Source organism: Leopardus geoffroyi, chromosome D3, assembly GCF_018350155.1.
Source record: "Leopardus geoffroyi isolate Oge1 chromosome D3, O.geoffroyi_Oge1_pat1.0, whole genome shotgun sequence".
Lineage (NCBI taxonomy): Eukaryota > Metazoa > Chordata > Mammalia > Carnivora > Felidae > Leopardus > Leopardus geoffroyi.
The window spans coordinates 19,368,226-19,386,299 of NC_059339.1; the positions used below are offsets into that span (position 1 = coordinate 19,368,226).

The 18,074-nt window shown below is 44.3% G+C and overlaps 1 protein-coding gene across 1 annotated transcript; it reads right to left on the reverse strand.

Annotated features, from left to right (window-relative positions):
• Positions 1-1,906: 1,906 nt before the first annotated feature.
• SNRPD3 (small nuclear ribonucleoprotein D3 polypeptide) lies at positions 1,907-17,880 on the reverse strand. Its single transcript, XM_045459623.1, has 4 exons — positions 17,156-17,880; positions 15,612-15,755; positions 3,990-4,182; positions 1,907-2,125 (listed from the first exon to the last, which is right to left on the reverse strand). Exons 2-4 carry the CDS (start codon positions 15,735-15,737, stop codon positions 2,064-2,066), a joined length of 381 nt encoding a protein of 126 aa, XP_045315579.1. The 5' UTR covers positions 15,738-15,755; positions 17,156-17,880; the 3' UTR covers positions 1,907-2,063.
• Positions 17,881-18,074: the final 194 nt, after the last annotated feature.

An 18,074-nucleotide genomic window follows, 5' to 3' on the forward strand; every position in this document is an offset into this window, starting at 1 on the left:
TTTTTACTATGTAGAATCATGCAACACTGGTATTCCTCCATGGTTTCCTCCAATGTAAACCACATCCACTCAGCTTTTCAGATCCAGGATGCAATTCATTAGTGTTAATTAAGTATAATGTGTTACTAAAGTCTTCCTATAAAAGTATAATTTAAGTAGTGACCGTACTGACCTATTCCAGTCGAGGATATCAAAATGTGGTCTCAGATCTACTGAAACAGATTTACCTGGCAAGGGCATTGCTTAATATGCAGATTCCTGGGCCCTATTCCAGACTAATTCGTCAGCAACCTCTAAGGGTGGGGCCTTGGAATCTTCCTAACAAGATCCCTAAACTGATAATGAAATCTACAGTTCTTACTCACTATATTAATAATTCAATAGGGTCATTAATAATAAGCCAATAAATCAATGCCTGCAAACCAAGGTCACGAGCAGGGAAGAGGGAATTTATACAGGGTAGTAGATATCACAATGTCTAGAATTCCACTTACAAACACTTCAGAGAAATTCTGCTCCATCCACATGCAACTCCACATACAAGTTTCTTTCCTTACCAGAAACGACACATTAACTTTTGGTCAAATCTAAAACAAATGGAACTCTAAACTCTATTCACATTAAGTTCATTTGAAATGGCCCCCAGTCTAGGAGCCCCTCTGCTGAGGCAGCACAGCCTACAGGGCCCACCAGCACACTTCATCCAAATGTGTCACAAGAACTGGGGGTGCTGAAGCAAGAGGCACAGGGGCTGCTCTGGGGGATGGGTCTCTGAAACCTTATTTATGCACCTGCAGTATCTAACCGACAATCTGAATCTTGTTCCTTAGGAGTTCTTTTATTACAGGAATAACACAAGGTCTGTTACATCATGGTAGTGCCACAATTATAAGACAAGGCTTGTTAGAAAATCCCTACTTCAGGGGTGCCTGGGTGACTCGGTTAAGCAACCGACTCTTGATTTCAACTCACGTTGTGATCTCACGATTCATGGGATTGAGCCCCGCATCAGGCTCTGTGCTGACAGTGTGAAGCCTGCTTGGGATTCTCCCTCTCTGCTCCTCCCTTGCTCTCTCTCTCACAAACTTTAAAAAAAAAATAAGAAAAAGGAAATCCTTACTTGATGCCTGGTCAACAGATGTGCTGGATTTTCTTCTTCCTCTTTTATTACTCAAACGATGTGTCCCATGAGCAATGTGCACTGCAAGGGCAATCAGTCCCTTTTCCTCTTAGTAGCTTTTGCTGAAGCTCATCCTATACTGAACCCGACAAGACCTCTTTTCAGCATTTGACTTCCAATTTCTGTGTTTTTGTCAGTTATTTGCTTTGCATACCTTGTCCTTTCTACCTCTGCTACATTAAAAACTATGGCTGTGCTAATGCATGCTAAGATGCTCTGATAAATGCATAAGAATCTGTCCCTGCAAATCACCACAAAACTGGTTATGAAGCCAGTGTAGTAGTCATCAATGTTGGCCACTAGGACTCCCCGAATTATCTTTTAAGATGAGATTACATTTGCCAAATGCTGAACCACTAGGGTTTCCAGCCTACAAAGATCAGAATGGGGGACTTTTTCTTTGCCCAGGACCACCCATGCTGTGTTGTTCAAGCTGAGCTGATGACATCTCCACAAAGGTTACCTGAACAAAGCACCGTACAAGTGCCTGTGTCTAAAGACCAACAAGACCGTCTGTGTGTACTTGGAGTTTTTCCACGGGTTTAACCGGCAACTGGCCTGGAACAGCAGCTTAAACTCTTATCAATAACTATGTGATTTCAAAGTACTAGCATTCTCCCAGGACACCTTCCAGGGTGTCAAAATTTAACTTGCTGCCAAAGCAAACAGAACACAAACTCCAAAATGAACACACAGTCCTTATTTTTTCAAAAAGAAAACAAAACAAACAATCACCACCATATTTATTTAGTTTAACATTTCCTTTGCTCTAAAGAGAAAGATGTCAAAAGAAAACCTAGAACATATACATAAGCATACACCCCCCTGAACCCAGACAACCTAAGGGAAAAAATAACGACAAAGTTCAGTTCAACAGATAAATTTATCTTCGCTTCTGGAAGATGTTTCCACGCCCCATTCCACGTCCTCTTCCTCTTGCAGCCACTGAAAGGTAGGAAAGAAAGGAAAAGGCCAGGTCAGTGAAGTCAGTGAGTGCTCATGCCACAGAACAGCCAGAGCCCTTCCTTGGACACTGGCACAGGAAAGGGCCTGGAAGGCCACCTAGTCCAACACCATGCCCACCACATGCCATTTCCCCATTGCCTGGGGACTGACGCCTGGCATCAGAGCTGGAGGGGGCACCAAACTCCTGCCTTCCAATCCAGTCCTGCTCTCAACAAGAGGCCAGGAGTCAGTGTGTTGAAAGCTAAGGTGGTTTGGGAAGCAAGTGTGAGAACCAAAGAAAAGATGAATTCCCAGAGCTGTCCTAGGGTGAGGTAATAACACATGACAGATGAATTTAATTCACACTTAAAATTCTGAAACAAATGTTAAACATCTGTTAAATCTGGGTGGCAGGTTTCTTTTTTTTTTGAGCTACCCTGAAATATAAAACGTTTCGTAACAGCAAAGCAAAACCACACCCCACACGAAGGACATAGACATAATAAGCTGCTGTTGTCTATGACCCCAAGAGTTCTAGGAGAGAACCAGTGGCTTTGAAGGACAAGTGAAAATATTCTGATGGCTGCTAATCGGAGTCTCACCCCTCTTCCCACTTATAGAGCCTGGAGCCAACCTGAAGAGGGAAGGAAGTCACCCAAGAACCCAGCGACAAGCTGATGGGACTACAGCAAGGGACTGGCAGCACAGATGGCCCAGGCAGAGGCCAATGGGCCTGGGTAAACTCACTGCCACGTGCCTTCTAGTGCACAACTACTGGGCTGCACCTTTTGTTAGAGAAGGTGGTGTAGTTATACAGTGACAATGAGGGCAGCCCTCCCTGAGAAAGCAGAGAGAAAAGCAGTTCTAGTAAGAAAGCCAGTATTCCTGAAAACCATTCCTTCACCAGGACAAAGGTCCAGAGCTTCTGGTTCTGCCTGCCCACAAATGCCACTTATCTAGGAAGGGCAAAGAGATTCTCTGATCAGCTTTTTTGAAGGACATTTTAAAGGATTACTCTTACATCTTTAAACTCAAAAGCTACCTCATATATAAAATATGCATAGCAACAAAAGCACTGATAGAAAATCCAGTGACTTTCCTGCACTATAAATCTTTCTACTGACATACATTTTCTAACAAATACACTTGCTTTCTAGACAATCATCATGGCAGAGCTTTTCATGGACCCAAACATAAAAACTCTGACTAGGCTGACCTAAAAGAAAGGCCAGACTAAGGAAGGTCACTGGGTCACTGGGGACATGCTGAAAGAAAGGATTTATTTTCAAATACAAGAATATTCGAAAACAGAAGTTCAGTCCCTTTAATGGGTAAAGATGGCTTAAAACTGCTTATTTCTTATATGAAAATGGATCCCTATCATCAGCATTTCCCCCCATGCATACTGGGTGTCAACAAACACCCCCAGCTTCTCTGGGAACTGTTGCCCCACTGCTTCAGGAGTCAGTTAATCCAAACTACAGTGCCCCTGCTCAGCAAACTAGGTAAGAGCAAGCTTCGCCCAAACTCTTTGGACAGAATTTCTGGAAACAAAGGGCCTCCCAGAAATTCATTATAGGAGACTTATCTACTCTCTCATTTAAGATAGGAGTCCCCTTCCTTTTTCTAAGGAGGCACTTTGGATTTTGAATAAGCCTTAAGAATGTGATCAGGTGAGGCAAGACAGAGAAGGCGAGATAAGGCCCCCAAATCTTCACAGGTGTGGGCCCCAAGCCTGCAGGGTGACAGATGTAGACATGGCTGAAGTCGAAGTCCACCCTATGCCCAGGCAATTAACAGGGCCCTTTCCTAAAAGATACATGACAAACACATATGTTAAAACCAGTGCATGAGGAGCACATACCTTGGGCCTTCAGAATAGCAGCTTTTCCCCGGCCAGCCCCTGAGCCTTGGTTTTTATTTTTCATGCTCTTTAACATGGGCGCATTTTTCAGCATGTCAGGCAAAATGAGAAAGCGGATCTTGCTGCCACGGATGTACACCTGCTCCAGCTGTGCCACTCGGCCGTCTCTGTATGTGACTGTGATGTTGGACATCTGGAAGGGAATCAGTAAGGGCCAACAGCATGAGCAGAGAACAAGGACACACAAAGAGGGTGAGCCTTGGGTGGTGGGAGGGCAAGTCCAGAAACGCACAAACTAACATCATGAAATGAAGGAGCCAGGCAAAGCCAGGGAAATAGGAGGACCTACGACGTGTGCGAGGGACTGTGCAAAGAACTTCACATATATGATCCTCATAGCACCTCCAGGATAGGTATGAATATTCCCAATTTTACAGATAAAAAAAACAAAAAAAAAACAAAAACACACACAAAACTAAAGCACTTGTCTAAAGTCCAACAGCCAGAATGAAAGGATCCAGACTCAAACCCAGTTGGCCTGACTCGAGAGCCCTAACTCTGCTATACTGCCTCCCCTGCCAGCATGTGAAGGGCTCTCAATGGTAAAAAAACTATAATTTAAACAGCTCTGAACTGCCTGTCCAAACTGTGTCCTCTCTTGCATCTGTCCGGCACACAGATTGCAAAGGGACCATGAAGGTCATGAGTGTGCACCAGAGGCAGCTCTTACCCTCCCAGACTGCATATTCAAGAAGGCAAAATAGAGCCTCTTTAGCTTCAGTGACTAGGAATGGAGAAGTATAGGTGGTGATGCCTGTATGAAGGGTCCAGAATAATGGGGAAGGTGTGAGGCAAGAGCCTGCACTGAGAGACACAACACTTGGGCACCAACCCATAGGACACGAGAACTGGAGCAGAGCAAGGGGACAGGGGACAGAGTCATCACCATGGAGACTATGGGGGTCACTCAAGTTTGTGGAAAGAGGGAGGGTGGACAGGGTTAAGGCAGCACATTGGAAAGATCAATATGCCAACATGCATAAGCTATGGGATGGAGAGACAGGGACCCTAGAGGGGAAACCACATGGCAGACTGGCTTGGCATAGAAGGGTGCCACAAACCTGCCAGTGCCAACCTTAACAGGTACGATGTTTCCAACAAAAAGTAGCTTATTTTTAATCTTTTGGATCGAAGAGTATTATAATTTATTCAGTATAGGTCAAAGCCCACAGTGTAAAGAGATGCTGTCTCCCAGATTTCTGACTGGTTTGTTGCCACCTTTACATTCCTTTTCAAGTGCTAACTGGCCACCCAGCCTCTGCAAGAACATCCAGTGTGAAAAAAGAGTAACAACACTCTAGGGCCATCCTGCTAAATCTGTGCAGTGGAACAGTTTACAGAACTTCAACCCACTGCCCCTGTTCCATCCTCAGGGGTAACAGGTCTCAAGTTTCCAATAAATCTTCTGTTCCAGGCTCAACATCCCCAGTTTCTTAACAAATTCCCACACAGGTTTTAAATCCTTGCCATCCTGTTCTTGCCTTGAAGAATACCATAACCTCTGATGTCACAAATGAACACCAGGGATGGTTAAACTACTTGAGAAACCTGGGTCTGACCCAGGCTCACAAATACCAGACACGCCCATGACTCTGGAGCAGACAGAATAGGACTGAGAACCTATATTTGAGAACTGGCCCTGCCGTTTGTTAGAAATGTTACTCTGGGTAAGTCTCCAGGTTCAGTTCCCTCATCCACAAAGGGAGGGAAATACAACATAACAAAGCCAACTTTTATGGAGCACTTATTAGTGTCCCAGGCAATTTCACATCATAACTCAAATAAATCACACAATTCTACAAGATGGACACCATCATCATCTCCACTAGAGAGATGAAGCAGCACAGCCACCAGAGGCAGGTCTGTCCCCAGAGGCCACACCTTTACCCACTCTATTCTCCTGCCTAAGGTCACACTGCCCCTGTGTGGCCTGGACAGGACCTGAATTCAGGTCTATCTAACTCTAAACTCACACTCTTCAACGATACATCAGATCACCACTTACTTCCTCCAATAATTAAGGAACAAGTCAAATGAGACAAATATGTCTAAATGATGTCCCTATTACCTAGTATATATTAGAAACTCAGTAAATAATGAATCTAAATGACAGTTAAGACATCTATTTTGGAGGCTGTGCTATTGCTAAGCTACTTCTCCAGCACATCCCAGTACATCTCACCCATTCCTTTGTCAAAACCTCCCCAACCCACTTTGAAAATCCCCGACAGAGGGTGTTCTGTAAGACCAACAAGACAAACTGTCCTGGCTGAAGCAGGAAAGGGTCCAGCATCAACTGACTCCTATGACAACCCTAATAATGACCAGGTCAGCTACTGCTCTCATGCACCCCCTGCAGCACCCACAAAGAAATGGCTGCACTGTTATAAAGCCCCACAGTCTCGCCCACCCACACAGCTTGTTAATAAGCCTGAGCTATGTTGGCATCACAAGCCAAAGGCAACAACTTGAGTAAACTAGGTTTCAGTGGAAGTCAGGCAGAAACACCTACCTTACTCAACTTTCCCAACCAGCCACAATGAAACACAGGTAGCATAAACCAGGTGCCTAACTGAAATGACATCTTGGGAGAGAGATCTTAGTACAGTCAAAATTGTGGGAATTTCCTCACACATCCAGGTCCAAGAGGAAAGCAATGTTGGGGTGCCTCGGGGTCATCGATCACAATATCCCTGTTGTGGGACACAGAGCAAGCACTCAACAAGCGTCTGGTCCCCTCCTCCACTCTCCCTTCCCCTACCATTAATAGCAGAGCCTCCCTCTTTTGTTCTGATCCTTTCTACTCAACTTCCTGCCTGAAATCTGACACTCCTAGAGGCAAAAGGCTCTAGCAGGTTTACTCTACACCTCATCTTCAGAAACTGTGGTTAAGACCAGAGATCTGGGGCTCAGAGGTACAGGTTTAGATCTGCTTCTTCCATGTTTGGTCACCCTGGGCATCTGGAAGCTTGTCCTCAGAGAAGTCCTGCGAAAGATCTATTGCACATAAAAACACTACCATAGCACCTGGTATAGAATAAATGAATGGAAGCTTCTGGTACTATTAAGCACACAGCCTTCTGGAGACAGGTCCCAGCTTGACAAGTTAAACTAAGACTTTTAAAATATTTAATAGTACCCAGATCTTGGTTTTTAAATTTTACTCCCAACCAAAAAGAAACCAAAGCTACCTGAAGAACTGGCTGATTAAGAGTTGGGATAGGGAAGTAAAAGATGAGCCTGTAACATACATCTTGTTCTGGAAGGTTAAGTACATGCTCTCCCAAAATGGCCACGACACACTAAAAGGAGCCAGCTTCTGGACCAATTTGGGATAATTCAAGCAAAGCAATGACAGTAACAGATTATAATCCATTTAATGAAACAGAAACCCATAAACAGAAACTGATAATAAATGAATAAACGGGGGATAAGGAAAGGCTCTTCCATACAGTAGACCTAGTAAATAAAGAATGATGGAGTTAAAAACAAAAACCATTCTTTTGCAGCCATCATAATAAAAAGACTCAAGCATCTTCATTCAAGAATCCTCACTGAATGATAATGGGGGGTGGTGGAGGTGGCAATGAGAAACCGAATACACACGATATTTATTTAAAGAATCTCCCCCACAAAATTTTCATTAGTTGCAAAACGAAAAAAGAATATACAGTGGAGAGACCACAAGACACCTCACCCAAATGATCAAGGTTAACATCACCAATAAAGGGCAAACAGGTGTTTGGGCCTCCAAGTGACACCCTGAGAAGGAGAAATCACTTACACACTAACAGCCAAAACAAACAAAAAAAAAAAAAAAAAAAAAATGTAATCATGAGAAAACACCAGAGAAACTCTAATTAAAAGACATTCTAAAACAAGTAACTGGCCCTATTCTTCAAAAACATCAATGCTGTGAAAAGCAAAAGCAGAGGAACTGTCCCAGACAAAAGAAGCACAAAGCAAGCTGATAACTAAGTGCAGTATGTGATCCTGAACTTAACAGTACACAGAGGAAAATACTGTATGTACAGATGACATCTAGATAAATAGTTTTTCCTTCTAGTTAGACAACTAGGTATCTGAAGAAATTCCCAAACACACTGCATTCAGAAATTTCAAGAACTTCCTGATATTAACTCTAGGCAGTTAGCTAATGACAATCATGTGAGGGCTTCTTTCAGGTTATCATTTTTACACGAAGAACTCATGCACAGGCCATTATCCAGAAGCTGGCTCCATTATGCCATAGCGTGGGGAGGGCGGGGGGGGGGGGGTGCGTTGAACAGTCCAGTCAGTGATGGGGTGGTCATGCCAAAGTCCCCAAAGCATTATTTCAGCTCCTGCAGTCTCTGAACTCTATCACCTTCTCTCATCAAGATTTCTAGGAATTATGTTACTTTAAGAACAGTGAAGAAGCTCCTGGGTGGCTCAGTTGGTTAAGCGACCAACTTTGGCTCAGGTCATAATCTCACAGTCCGTGAATTCAAGCCCTGCATCGGGCTCTGTGCTGACAGCTGGAGTCTGGAGTCTGCTTCAGATTCTGTGTCTCCCTCTCTCTCTGTCACTCCCCCACTCATGCTCTGTCTCTCTCTCGGCCAAAAATAAATAAACATTAAAAAAAAAAAAAGAACAGTGAAATTTTGGGTTTGACCGTTACCCTCCTATTTTTGGTTTTGGTCCTTTTATTTTATCAAGATATAATTTATATATAACATTGCCGAAGTTTAAGATACACAGTACAATGATTTGATAACATTTATATTGCAGTATGCCTGCTATGGTAGCATTAACTAACATCTCTATCATGTCACATAATTATCATTTCTTCTACAGAAGAAAACAAGATCTAGTACCTTAGCAAATTTAATGTTTATGATACAGTTTTGCTGCCTATAATCACTATACTGTATATTAGAATGCCAGGATTTATTTATCTACTAACTGCATACCCTCTTATTTTTATTTAATATTATTTTTTAATTTATTTAGTGAGAAAGAGTGAGCAGGGGAGGGGTAGAGAAGACAGGAAGGGGGAGAGCACAGAGCCTGATGAGGGGTTCAAACTCATGAACCACGAGATCATGATCTGAGCCGAAATCAAGAGACTGATGTTAAACTGACTGAGCCACCCAAGTGTCCCTACATTCTTCTTTTTAAATAATATTTACTGTGCTTCATGATCATAAACTTAACTCATACTTGTCATTTTTTTAAATGACAAGAAATTTTCTTAAAAATTTTAATCCCATATAGGGCTGGTTCAGTTCGAAGAGCATGTGACTCTTGATCTGGGGGTCATAAGTTCAAGCCCTTTGTTGGTATAGAGATTACTAAAAAATAAATAAGAACTTTAAATAAAATTTTGTGTTTAGAGAGCGAGAAAGCACAACCAAGTGAGGCGGGGAGGGGCAGAGGGAGAGAATCTGAAGCAGCCCAGTGCAGTATGGACGCAGGCCTCAATCTCACAACCCTGAGATCATGACCTGAGCCAAAATCAAGAGGCGCTTAACTGAGCCACCCAAACACTCCAAACACCAAAAAAAATTTTAACTTTCAAAAAAATTTTTACATTAGAGAGAACGTACACATGTGGACACAAACTGGGAAGAGGGGAAGTGGGAGAGAGAATCTTAAGCAGGCTCTGCTGCAGCCCAACATGGGACAGGGCTCCATTCCACGACCCTGAGATCATGACCTGAGCCGAAAATAAGAGTCAGATGCTCAACAGACTGAGCCGCTAAAAAAAATTTTTTAATCGCATTTAATTCCCACCAAAAGAGAACTACTCACTTTGGTTTCCTCAAAAACTTAATGCATTTTTATGTATCACTTATAATCTGGCTTTTATATTCATAAAACTGGGAACGCATTGTGGAGATTTGTTTTCCCCGCTTATGTCAACAGCATTTTCCCATGATGTTAAATATTCTTCTACGTTCTTTGACTGGATGCATAATATTCTTTGTAATGTCCCCTAATTTGTTTACCATAAATTATTTAACTCATTAGAAATGTCTGTTGCTGGGGAGTCTGGGTGGCTCAGGTGGTTAAGCGTTAAACTTCAGCTCAGGTCATGATCTCATACTTCGTGGGTTCAAGCCCCACATGGGGCTCTGTGCTGACAGCTGAAAGCCTGGAACCTGCTTCGGATTCTGTGTCTCCCTCTCTCTCTGCCCCCCTCCCCAACTCGTGCTCTGTCTCTATCTCAAAAATAAGTAACACATTAAAAAAAAAAAGGAAATGTCTGTTTTCAGGTTTCCATCATCAAAAACAGCACTGCAATATAAACCCCTGTCCACAATTTTTGATAGATTTTTAGAAGCAGAATTAAAGCACCAAAGGTGCTTATTGCTTCTATATTGACGTATGTTAAACATTTAACATATCTATACTTCTACTGGCAAACTAGTAAGGAACGCTTGGTAGAATTATTCATTTTATTTTGCCATCTTTTAAGTTTAGAAATTCTTATTGTTCCCCAATTTGCGTGTCTGATAATAAGGCCATTATTTTTAGACGTCAAATGTCCACTTCACACATTTTCTTCTGTTAATTAGCCATTTTTTGACTTGGGTCATCCACTTTTAATTGGAAAATTAACATTTCTACTGTAAAAGCTATTTATATGTTTAAATATAAACTTCCATCATAAAAAAATTATGAGATGCACTAAATGTCTGAATACGGACTGTTGCCTAGCTGGGAGAACCTGTCTAGCATTCACTAAGACTCTACAAAAGAACCTCTAGGGACCTCTCACACTGGATACCTAACAAAATCCAGCCATAAAAGTTGCCCCCCAAAGGTTACATAAATATAGATAGTCTATAAAATCAAAATGATGTGCTTATTTCAACTCATAATTCCTCACCTTAAACTCATTTTTTGTTTTTAATATTTTACCAAGTATCTAACTAGAAAGGTTATTTCTTAAGAAATATATATTTTTTTACTTTGAAGAAAAATCCCCTTGTTCCCTCCTTAACAATTAATAAAGACAGGATGCTTCAACACCACGGTTAAGTACACATAACCAAAAACAGAAACTTTCCCATTTGGGGGCCTCTGGCATTAAATCACCAGGCTGAGCAAGAGACAGGATCAGGTCCCATCTCTGCTACAAACAAAAATCAGCTCAAGACTACATGGAGAGCCACAGAGGCCTTTCTCACCCCATACACACAGGGCAAATAGAAGATGCTCGCAGCAGCACGTGCAGGGCTCTGTCACCCATAATGATGCCACATTCTACAGCACTGGCTAGACGATCATGCCTGCCCTGCAGCTGTGGGGTACAGAAGAGAAGGACAAGGCTCCCAGCCTTTCCAGCCAAACCTCAGATGCCAAGAAGCATCTACAACCCTCTGACCCTATGAGCACCATTTCAGGGAGCTCATCATAGGATTAACGCTTGCATAGGTTACATTTTCAATGTCAAATAAGGGCTGTGGTAACAGGCTACATTAAAAATACCCAAGGAACCCAAAAAGATGTATTTTATTTTGTTTTGTTTTAAATGCTTATTTATTTTTGAGAGAGAGACAGGTGAGTGGAGGAGAGCAGAGAGAGAGGGAGACAGAATCCAAAGCAGGCTCCAGGCTCCGAATCGTCAGTACAGAGCCCGACGTGGGACTCAAACTCACGAGCCGTGAGATCATGACCTGAGCTGAAGTCGGCCACTCAACTGACTGAGCCACCCAGGCACCCCATTTTATTTTGTTTTTTAATGTTTATTTATTTATTTTGAGAGAGGGAGAGAGAGACAGAGAGAGAGAGAGAGAGAGAGAGAATGAATGAATATCCCAAGCAGGCTCCATGCTGTCAGCACAGAGCCCAATACAGGGCTCTATCTCATGAACTGTAAGATCATGGCCTGGGCCGAAATCAAGAGTCAGATGCCTAACTGACTAAGCCACCCAGGCGCCCCAAGGTGTATTTTGTCTGGAGACGTTGTCGACAACATTATATAATGGTATAAGACCATATCTCTTTCATTAAGGCCCAGGGGGAAAATGTCTCCCACCTCCAAGCGCCAGGGAAAACCGCACAACTGGTATTTTATCTTAAGGACACCATGCATTTCAGAACTGCTAATTTCCCTCTGTCAGGACTCTTAAGTAGCTTAGAACAGAACGGACCTTTATTAAATGTACAGGGATTCACGTTTACATTTCTGGGTACTAACTGCCTGGCTGGCTTCATTTTACAGTCTACCCCAGGTTACCTGTACCTTGACCTATCTGTCCATTTTTACCTTACCATATAGTTTTTTTGTGAACCACCTCTAATTTTTAAAAAAATTTTTTTTTTTCAACGTTTATTTATTTTTGGGACAGAGAGAGACAGAGCATGAACGGGGGAGGGGCAGAGAGAGAGGGAGACACAGAATCAGAAACAGGCTCCAGGCTCTGAGCCATCAGCCCAGAGCCTGATGCGGGGCTCGAACTCACGGACCGCGAGATCGTGACCTGGCTGAAGTCGGACGCTTAACCGACTGCGCCACCCAGGCGCCCCTAATTTTTTTGAAAGCAGAGTAAAAAATACATACTAGAAACCCAAGACACATCCCTAGGGGGAAAAATGTCCATGCCAATTGTGGTTGTGGGGAGATTCTCTCATTTGGTTTCCAAATCTTCGTAGTGTGTGACCCACCACACTTTTACAATAAAAAATGCTATTAAAACCCAACATCAAATGGCAAACACTAAACTCCAGTTGCCCTCTAGCAAAGGGTAGCAAGTGCTAAGGGGATGCTCTCACCCTCAAAGGGCAGACTAACTGGGGCCAGGAAGGAAGGAAAGCAGCAGGTACTGCAGGAGCCACTGGCTTACACATCCCGGGAATATGTGAATGAACTGTGCTATGTTTACTATGGTATATTTAGCTATGCCACAGCCTACTGGTTTTATTCAGTGAGCCAGGCTTAGGTAAACTCAGTGAAGCCTCAGCATCTGGGCACGGGTGGTGTTATGGGCTGAATCCTAGCCACCCCCGATTCATATGTTGAAGTCTTAACCCCCCAGGATCTTAGAATGTGACCATATTTAGAGACTGGATCCTTACAGAGGTAACTGGGCCCTAATTCAATGTGACTTGTGTCCTCATAAGATGCAACACAGGAAACAGACACAAAAGGAAAACCACGTGAAGATACATGAAGAAGAGAAGCATCTATAAGCCAAGGAGAGAGAGGCCTGGAACAGAGCCTTCCTTCATGGCCCTCAGAAGAACCAACCATGTGACATCATGGTCTCTAACTTCTAGCTTCCAGAACCCTGAGGGAATAAATGTGCTGGTTTAAGCCACCCAGTGTGAAACTTTGTTATGACAGCCCTAGCAGATTAACATAGGTGGGAAGCAAGTGGTTGGCTCCCACCATTTGACATGCATTCACTCATTTATTCTGCGCTATAATGCTGAGGCTGAGGTGCTATTTTTATCCCTGATTTCGAAAGGAGGGAACAGAGGGTGAGAGGTGCAAAGCTCGCCCCAAGTCACATAAGATAGCAAGCTGCAACCTGATTTGAGATCTATCACCTGGCTCTGTTTTATATCACACTGTCCACATGTGAGAGATCACCAAGGTGATCTGGTCAGACATCCTCATGTTACAAATGGGAAGTCTGAGGCCCTGGAAGCTCAGGAGTTGTCCAAATAAGCAGCTGGATAAACACATTAAGATTCCCTACCCCCAGTCTTGCATTCTACTCACCAAAATAAAGTATCTTAAAATGGATGGGGATGGCTTAAACCAGAGGACTGGATCTGTGACAGGGGTATCTCACAAAGACAAGGTAGGCAAGGCCCCACAGGACCTTTAGAGAGTCGACATCATCTACCCATATGGCATCAACACTGAAGAGAGAGGGGCGCCTGGGTGGCTCAGGTGGTTAAGTTAAGCATCCGACTCTTGATTTTGGCTCAGGTCATGATCTCATTGTTCATAAAATTGAACCCTGCATGGGCATGACAGCACGGAGCCTGCTTGGGATTCTCTCTCTGCCCCTCTCCTCCACCACTCTCTCCCTCAAAAAATAAACATTAAAACAAACAAAAACACTGAATAGAGAAACCTGCAATCACTAGGTGTCTATCTCCCTGAATACCAGGGAAATGGCCCCACTTACTAGTCAAGGTGGCAGGAAGATGATGCTCAAAGCTACGATGAGATCACAAATAAATGAATGAACCCTGTGAAGCAATGATAGTTAGTACACCTGATCTGCAGTGTGACCTTGGGTAAGTGACTTTCTCTTTCCGACCTTCAGTTTTCTCACATCAAAAACATTAACAGGAACGATACGTGGATATGTATAATGTGCATGGCAAAGAACTAGCTGCTGCACACACATAACTCATCTGATTTCTAGAATGGACCCAAGGTGTGTTATCCCTGTGGCAGTCTTCAGAATGCACTGCTCAGATCTCCCCTCAAGGGTTGTCAGGCTATGAGGCACAGAGGGAGCTGAAAGCCTCCAGCTTCCACCTGTAGGATCAATCACAGCTTTCGCCCTGAAGTCAGTCTCCCCAGACTGCCAGCCAATGACTGGTCACGGTGGGCATCCTAGAGTCAGGCTGTTTCTGCCCCATGCTAGAATTCTTAGGCTTAGACTTCTTCTAATGAGCAAACTTTGTTGGCTGAGACTTCTTCAGAGATATGCTACCGTTTAAGGCTCTTCCCACTCAATCCTATCTTTTCCCTCTCCCTTTCCCCAGCACCAGACCAGTACAGATTGAAAGCTCTCCTGCCTACTCCTACTCCCTCTCCTTTATCCTTCATTGTCATTTCCCCCAATAAATCTCTCACACAACTAATTCTGTCTTGGTATCTATGTCCCATTTCACAGATGAGGAAACTGAGGCAATTAGCATGATTAAAGTCAGATAATTAGGATCCAACCCCACACCTCTGATTCCAAAACCAAAGTTCTGAACTGATGGTTTAAAGAATGAAGGAGAAAGTGTGCTGATATACCTTGCAAAAGCAATGCTATAGAAATTCATGTGATTATTAGCAAAATGCAAAGCGGTGCCACGGGAAGGGCACGGTATCAGGAAGCTGCTCCAACATTTATTAGCAGAAGGACATTCAATAGATGAGTCTTTTAATCTTATCCTATTTTATGGATGACAAAACTATCACTGAACCTGCTTACCTCACAAGATAGTTGCTATAATCAAATGAGACTCCTCCTCCAAGAACGAGTGGAAGCTTCTGCTAACTGCAAAGCATTATGCAATCATGTAGGGGCAAAAGGAAAATGGCCCTGAATCTGATGAATTCTACCAAAGGGAGTAGTGCCACTTCTCTTAAACAAGTCCTCAAAATATGGGAAATGATTATAGGATGGAGAAAACAAAGGGCAAAGTTAAATATTCCAAATGGCTCTTATTTATGCTCACATCACCACACCTAGAACAGTGCCTGGCACACACCAGGCACTCCATAAATAACTGTTCAACAAGAAGGACTTCAAAAAGACCTCCAACCACTATCTTTCTGTGCTCCAATAGAGAGGCCCAAGCTTCCCCCATAACCTCATGTGGAAAGCAGGATACCTGGCAGTTCATGTTGTCCTCCGCCTCAATGAGCTTCCCACGATACACCTCGCCGGTGTTTGTCTCACATGTCACAATGTGACCCTCAGCCTCGTGTAGGACTTTAATCGGCACACCAATAGACATCTTGGCAGGAAAACAGTTCTACAGTGAGAGAGACACCAGTTAGTTCATCTTTCAGAGCCTGAGAAGTCATGTGGCACATATCATGCCTCCCTTAAGGCCTGACACTCCATCAAACTTAGTAAGAATGCCAAAGCTGCCATTTTGTACAGAAAAAAATGCTTAACTCCTAGCTTGAAGAACTTATGTGGGATGGGGAAGGATGAGGGGCTGGAGAGAGGGAAGGCTAATGGGATGAGAAGAAAGTACCTTCCATCTCCCTCCATGCTACCATATGCCCCTTTATCTTCATCAGATAATCAGTAACCAATACTGTGTGTGTACACAGTACATCAGGGAGCTGAGATGTAAATGCCATACAATGTTTTTGGCAACCCAGAGATGTGGATGACACCACTTTGAGAACCCGTGATGTAGACCTAGCCAATACAGTAGCCACGGTCCACATGTAGCTATTTAAACTAAACTTAAAGTGAAATAAAATGAAAACGAAACATTTACTCCCTCAGTCACATTAGCCACATTTCAAGTGTTCAATGGTCACATGTGGCTAGTGCTTACAGTACTGGGCAGTGCAGTAAAGACAAAAGGACCCAGGCAAATCTAGAAGGGGCTGTGCATTTAATTCAACCCATTAAGTACTCTTTGACCCTCCACTTACTTCATCAAGGTTAAAAGCAAAAGTGTTCACAAAGAGACAACGAGCCATAAGCAGGAAATGCTTGGAGGAGAAACATAATCAGGGCAATCACCTGACTTGACACAACTCAGAGACAAGCAGATTTCGTATTCCCAGAGGATCAGTACTGAAGGTTAAAATACATCATGTGTGTTCAAGAGAGGAAAGGGAACATGAGGGTAGGAAAGACAGTCACCCTTGGTGAGGAGCCTCAGGAGTCTGATTTTACGCTGAAACAGTGGGGAACTACTGCAGGATTATAAGTAAGGAATAACCCAGTATAAAGGCAGAAGCACTTATAAAATGGATCAAACACAGCTTATTTTTTTCAAACACAGTTTAGGAGCAAGGAAACTTGATAAAACTTCTGTAACAATATGGAAAATATTGAGAGGATAAGTGCCTGAAAAGGGGATGGAGGCAGAGATGCAAACAACTTTGAAAAATATTACCCAGATGGGACTTGGGCGAAGGAAGTCTGCCAGAAATGATTTCAACACTACTGCTTATATGTTCGGGAAAAAACATGGCCTGGAGAAGTACAGAACGCGAAGGGCATGTACTTTGGGGAAAAGCGAACGAACTTCCAGGCGCTAGCGAGGCAACGCTGACGTTTGAGTGACCCGGGCTTCCCGCTCTTCTCTCTACCCGAGCCTCCCAGAGCTCCTCGGCGGCGCGTGCTTCTCCAGCCCCAGAACCCTCACAAGTGCTTCGGTCTATCCTCGCCTGCCCCAAGCCTCACCTCACCGGCTCCGGCCTACTCTTCCTTTCCCGTGCGGCAGCAACTCGAGCAACTGCGAAGGTGTGAGCCAAGGAATGGCGGGTCCCGCGCTCCCAGAATACCACGCGTTCCCAAAATGCTGCGCGCAGAGCCCGCCCCCTTCCTTTTCGTAGTGGTGAGCGCGGTCCTGCCTCTGCTTCCTCCTCACCCTACCGGCCGGGAAACGTGGACTCTGGTACGATAGTTCCGGCCCCGGAAGAGAGAGCTGGTGACGGCGCCCAGGTGTCGCCGGAAACACTGATCCTGGGGCGGCAAGGTGGGGTGGGGAACTCGCGTTTCCAAACACCTCACACCAGGGACAGGATGGACTGTGAGACGGGGATCCGGGACCTGGGCTCTCGGATCGGGGGCAACAGGTGGAGGGGCCGAGGGCCAGGACCTCCCCTCACAATTTAACCTTTGGAACCGGCACTGCCAGGTAAGGGGAGCCCTCAGTAAGGCGAGGTATCTCACCGTACGAGTAGAGAAACAGGTATAGAGAGTAGAGCTGGGGCCGACCCAGAGCCGGCCCTCAGCGAGTCGCAGTAGTGTTAGGTCTTCTTGAACCCCGCGGTGTACGGGTAAGACCTGGCCTTAGGCTAGCAAAGAAACTGCCGCTGAGAAGAGACGGAGTTTGCGAAGATGAAGAGTCTCTGGGGAACCAAGGTTCGCGGAAAGGTAGGGCTTCGGGGCCGTGCTCAAGAAAAAGGGCGGAGCTTCCGGGGAACGGAGGCAGGGAAGGGCCTGCGCGCCTGTGCGTGGTGGAGGGGAAAGGGGCGGGGTCACAGGGAGCTGACATTGCCATTAGCCAGGACCCGCTTAGATCCTGAGGCCCGGGGCCTCTAGGAATAGAAGTCGGGGGAGGGGAAAAGAAGGGGAGGGGCCTCCTTGAGGCAGGGAA